This window comes from Mycetomoellerius zeteki, unplaced genomic scaffold, assembly GCF_001594055.1.
Source record: "Mycetomoellerius zeteki isolate Tzet28-1 unplaced genomic scaffold, Tzet1.0 scaffold254, whole genome shotgun sequence".
Taxonomy (NCBI): Eukaryota; Metazoa; Arthropoda; class Insecta; order Hymenoptera; family Formicidae; genus Mycetomoellerius; species Mycetomoellerius zeteki.
This window is the reverse complement of record NW_017257232.1, coordinates 6161-12126: the sequence shown is the minus strand read 5'-3', so window position 1 is coordinate 12126 and position 5966 is coordinate 6161. Positions and strand designations below refer to the sequence as shown.

General features: G+C 36.0%; 1 protein-coding gene across 1 annotated transcript in view; it reads left to right on the top strand.

The window, feature by feature from the left end:
- The first annotated feature begins 4279 nt into the window (after window positions 1-4279).
- Window positions 4280-5966, top strand: part of LOC108723940 (ATP-dependent RNA helicase DDX54-like) — a 3185-nt gene continuing 1498 nt past the window's right edge. The window contains exon 1 of the mRNA XM_018450015.1: window positions 4280-4300. Coding sequence (XP_018305517.1) covers window positions 4280-4300 — 21 coding nt within the window. The remainder of the gene's footprint in view (window positions 4301-5966) is intronic.

Below are 5966 nucleotides of genomic sequence, written 5' to 3'. Positions count from 1 at the left end.
ATAGTAACGATTAACGATATAATAAGATTGCGGTTTTATCTTTGACGGCAAATTGCCAATGTCGCTCGTAAAGAGCAATAAATTCGATGATCAAATGTAGGAGTATAAGAAGAAAGATCATGATGGAAGTCAGTCGTTTCTCTTCTCTGGGTCTTATCTAAAGTCTTTATACATCACGTAAAATGAAATGCAACATTATTTCGACTCGTTATATTGTCAGCGTGTTTATCGATAATGAGATGAGTCACGATAAAGTATTCAAAATAAAGATACAGAATTAATTTAATTTAATTAAAGTGTGTTTGTCAAAAAATTTAAAGTTTATGTATTATTATCACTTTTATTGTCTTGTGAGTCAATAAATATACTATTTAAACTATTTTGTATTGAAAATGAAAAGATCTAACATGGAGATTGATGCCAATATAATTTTAATCAATTTTCAATAGAATACAAAATCGAAACTATTATATAGCCCAGTTGGTTGATGTTTGCTGATAATTTATTAATATGATATAATTATGAAATTGGTTCAGACGTTTCGACCATAAATGTAATCCTTTTCAATGAATAAATTAATTAAAATCGCAACGATAAAATCTTACGCTAAGAGATCTATTATATTGTTAGTCGATGATCTTCGTGATGCGTTTTCTTTGATTTATTAGCGTCCTATCTCATAGTGTGTCAAGTTATAAAATTTGTAGAATTAAGTGGATAGAGAAATCACAGTTTCCAAATCTATATGATACAATTGTGTAATAATTATGTGTGAATTAATATATTCGAAATTTCTGTTAACATTGGAATCACAGGTATTTACATAATTAAAATTTTGTTAAACCAAATTTTAATTATGAATACCTGTGATTCCAATGTTGACAGAAATTTTTTGATCTTAAAATAATGTAGCAATAATGTACATCAACCAGTTGGGCTATTATAGCTCTGATTTTGTATTCTATTGAATTTTATTCGACATAGCCAATAACATATATTGTAATTTTAATTTTAATCAATTTTATTTCCGTCATTGTTAATATGCAAAAAAAAGACTGTCAAGTCATCGCGCTTATCGTAAATACAAGCTTAGCGAAATTGTATTCCATTTCGATATTCTCACGCTGTTCTATGGTATAAAATCGAAGTTTTGAATTATCTATTACAGAATTGATTTTGTTAATTTGTTCTAATGAATTTGATTTTCCATGTTGAAGATACTATAATATAGAGAATAGAGCTAGAGCGGTACCTATCACGTTCTGTCACAAATAGACGTAAAAGTTATATCGATCCTGAGTCGACGTTTATGGCATATAAAAGCATAAATTTAACGAAATCACTGAAAATCTTACATATATAAATCAATGAAAATGTCTATAAAATATTTTAAAGTCGAGTAGACGATTATAAAATCGTCAAGCGTAAATCTTTCTCTTCTTTCTTTTTAATAGTTCTTAATCCTTTTCAGCAGATTCGATACGGAATCGTGAATGTCTAGTCGAATCAGCCCAAAGGTTAGTTCCATTTATAAAAACGCAAACAAATTAGGTCCGTACTTTGTGCATATGAGGGGCACCATTTATATTTTGAGCCTAATAATAAAAAAACAGTAATTTGTCATTGAAAATGACTTTATTGTTTTTCAAAATATTCTCCTTTATGATCTATACACTTTTGCATGCGTTCGAACCACTTGTCAAAGCATTTTTTCCATTCCGCTTGAGACACCTCCAAAACATGGTTTTTGAATGCATCAACGGCTTCTTCTGCCGACGAAAATCGTTGTCCACGCAATTTATTCTTGATGTTCGGGAACAAAAAGAAGTCATTTGGAGCCAAATCAGGACTGTACGGTGGATGACCCATTAATTCGATTTTTTGAGTGCTCAAATAGTCGGTTATTATACGAGATGTGTGACAACTGGCATTGTCTTGATGAAGAATGATCCGGCGGCGCTTGTTTGTTTTCCTTATTTCACAGAAGACTTCCGGCAAACAAATGGTTGTGTACCATTCAGAATTGACCGTTCTACGTTCCTCTAAAGGCACTGTTATCACATGACCAGTTTTTCCGAAAAAAACAGGCGACCATTTGTTTCGAAGTGCTTCGAGCGCGAACAACTTTTGTTGGATTTGGTTCATCTTGAAACACCCATACAGTCGACTGCTGTTTAGTTTCCGGCTCATACGCATAGATCCATGATTCGTCACCTGTTACAATCTTATACACGTCTTTTGAAGCACCGCCATTGTATTTCTTAAGCATTTGTTTGCACCAATCGACACGAGCATCTTTTTGAGATTTTGTCAGATTATGTGGGATCCAACGAGAACAAACCTTTTTCACGGCTAAATGATCATGCAATATTTTATATATGCTGGTGGAACTAATGCCTAAGGTTGTCTCAATCTCACAGTATGTCACATGACGATCTTGCATTATTAGTTTTTGCACAGCATCAATGTTTTCTGACACAACAACTGATTTTGGACGACCTTCACGACTTTCGTCGGTGAGCGAACGGCGACCACGATTAAATTCGTTATACCAGCGTTTCACAGTGGCAAAGGATGGGGCTTTATCGCCAAAAGTGGAAGTAAGTTGATCGATGCACTCCTGTCTTGATAATCCACGTCGAAAGTCGTAATAAATCATTGCACGAAAATTTTCACGAGTTAATTCCATTTTTTCGCTGAGACACAATTTTCAAGTGACTGTAAACAATACAAATCGCGCTCAAATAACAAAACGTTCTGAAGAAGGTTATGGTCAAAAATGTCAAACTTTCTAGTGGAAACGTCAGATGGCACTTGACAACACTCAGTGTTGCCAAGGCTCAAAATATAAGTAGTGCCCCTCGTATCAATGGCGTTTTTTCGTTATGCAACCGAAGTAACCACGGCTAAGGTTATTGCTGGATTCACACTGTATCCGATTTTCGTCGTACAACGCTCTGCAACCAATCAGAAAACAGGATTCCGATGAATTTTGCTTCGTATTATCGGAATCCTGTTTTCTGATTGGATGCAGAGCGTCGGATGCAGTGTGAATCCAGCATATCTTCGTATTATGATCCCTGAAGACAAAGGGCGGTATTCATAGTCAGATCTTATATTCAAGACCGTCTTAAGTACAGTCTTAAGAAGTCATGAACCAATCAGAAGGCCGTATTAGCGACTTCAGACATTACTTAAGACGGTCTTATGCTGGTTCTACATTAGTCGCATCGCAGCGTCGTAAGCGTTGCGGTCCAATCAATATCCACCTAACTCGACTTTGATTGGACCACAACGTTGCGACATGCTTGCGATGTGACTAATGTAGAACCAGCTTTAAAATAAGAATCGACTATGAATACCGGCCGAAGATAGCCTTAACTGTGGTAGCTTCTGGTTGGATAACGAAAAAACGTCCCAGCACAGTCTGGACACTTATCATGAAACAAATCGAATTCCGATCGAAATTATTCTAATTTCCTTAGGAAATACAATAGAAATGTAGGAAATAATTGAAGAATTCCAGTTGGAATCCATTTCGACTAATTCCATCCCAGACAGCACACTACATCCATTGGACATCCAGACTTGATTTTAATCTGGTCCAAACGTCCATAGATGTAGTACGAATGTTTTAAAAATGTACGTTATTCAACGTATAAAATATGTTTACATTTGGACATTTAAAAAATGTCCATTTCATTTAAAAAATTTTCTAAGCTACTCGCGTTGCTTTCGCTGATTTGACGTTAAATTTTTTTAAAAATCGCACAAGAAGTTTTACTTTTGTTACCTCCGGTAACGAAAATTTATCAAATTAAAGCTTAGTTTAGACAGTACGCAGCAAGCGGCAAGTCGAGCAGCAATAGTTTGCTACTTGCAGTGATAAAGCCCATGGCACATACAAAAACGTAAGGCCGTAATACGTAAGCAGTAAAGAAATCGTAAGATTGGATTCGCTACTGGCCTTACGGTCTCTATCGTGATTGGCCAATTCGCTTACTGATTACGTCTTACGGCCTTATGTTTTTGTATGTGCCATGGGCTTAAGAATTTGGAATCTTTTGCTTCCAACGTGCAGTCAGCCAGGGCTGCGTTCAGAATCATCATCTGAGCGCACCCAGGTGTCGTGTTATCCTTGTTTATCATTCGTGAACAAGGATAAAACAATAACATCTGGGTGCATCCGGACGACGATTTTGAACGCACCCCAGTAAGACCAATGCAGTGGAGAGAATAGAGTCCCTAGAATACCAGAGTCTGGTCTATAGTGGAGGGAATGGCTAGTAGAGATCCTCAAGTAAGAGATACGCGAAGGGATACTAATGGCTCCTGCACACTGGACGCGGAAACGCTTGCCGCGCGGCAAAATGCAACGCGGTAACCAATGAACATGTTGGGAGCTGTAAGCTTATTGGTTACCGCGTCGTATTTTGTCGCGCGGTAAGCGTTTCCGCGTCCAGTGTGCAGAAGCCATAAGGGCCGATTGTTCTTTCGGTAAAGTTTACCTGTTATAAGTAAATTTGGCAATCCGCGTGATGGGGTAATTTTGCTATTTATCTAACAGGTAAACTTTACCAAAAGATGGAACAAGAGGCCCTAAAGCCCAGTGTCCACGATGCTAGAAATCCGTCAGAGATCTCGGATGAAGAAAGAATTGACCAATCGCATTGATCATGTGACTAAATTGTTTAAATGTAATTGGTTAATTCTTTCCCTCTCCGAGATCTCGGACCAATTTCTAGTATCGTGGACACAAGGCTTAAGAGAGATTAAAAGATACTAAAAGAGATACTTGAGGGTCTCTAATGCGCTTAGTTCACACTAGATGCGATGGGCGATATCCAATGAAAGCTCTGCTTTTTCTTACGCGACGATGTAAAGCAGAGCTCTCATTGGCTATCTATATATTCTTATAAGAATCATTTTGTCTGAATTGTGGTCTAAAATTTGTTTAATGTATTAATTTGGTCCAGTTTTAGTCCATTGCGTCCTAAAATGGACGTTTTTAAGAAATCCAAAATGGTAACACTGAATGTTTTTGAAATGTTTTTAAAATATCCGTGGATCTAATCTGGACGTTTTTAATATATCCAAAACGTCCAACATGTACGTTTTAAATACATTTTTAAAACGTTACTGTGCTGTCTGGGATAATAAGTACATACATATCCAGTTTATCCGATTATGCGGTCTGTTTTTGACGACGTCCGATCATTTTCACGAAACTTCTCGGGATACATTGTCATGTAAACAAGCATGGCTGTATGCACGGATTGTGAAAAGATTTGTGCAGCCAAACCGAACATTTATTTTTGAAAAATGCGTTAATTTTATTTGATTATCTGTAATTTTCGGAATCAAACTGAGCGGATACTATTTCGATAAGTCGAAAATTTTGTTAATTGTTGCCCAGCGCACATAACCGTCTAGATATTTCAAAATTTTAGAAGAGAGAGAGAAAGAGAGTCATTATATTATATTTCGAAGCGATTTGATCAAGTGCGGTGGATCAAAGATCAGGAAGATTTTATGCCCAAATCTTTCAAAATATGTTTTATTTTCGGAAATATTAAATTTCTTAATCAATCCTTGATTTCGTGGCCCTTGATCGCAAATAATGCTTTTGACGATTAAATTATTGTACGACGACAAACACCTAGACGCTTAATTCCTCGACGGTGAATATCTAGACACCCTCTTCCTCGACTCGGTAAATACCTAGATTTTCAATGACAATCTCGATATATTTCATTTCAATTTTAATTAATAATTTAAATTTTAATAATAATTTTAATTTTAATTTTAATTTTAATTTTAATAATAATTTTAACTTTAAGTAATAATGTTGCCATCGCTGATTATCACAACCGTCATGTGTGGTTGATCACGTTCGAATGTGCAATGCTGCCATCGCTTGGTTAAGTCAAGAGCCATCTATTATCGAAAAAACGAGACGTACATTT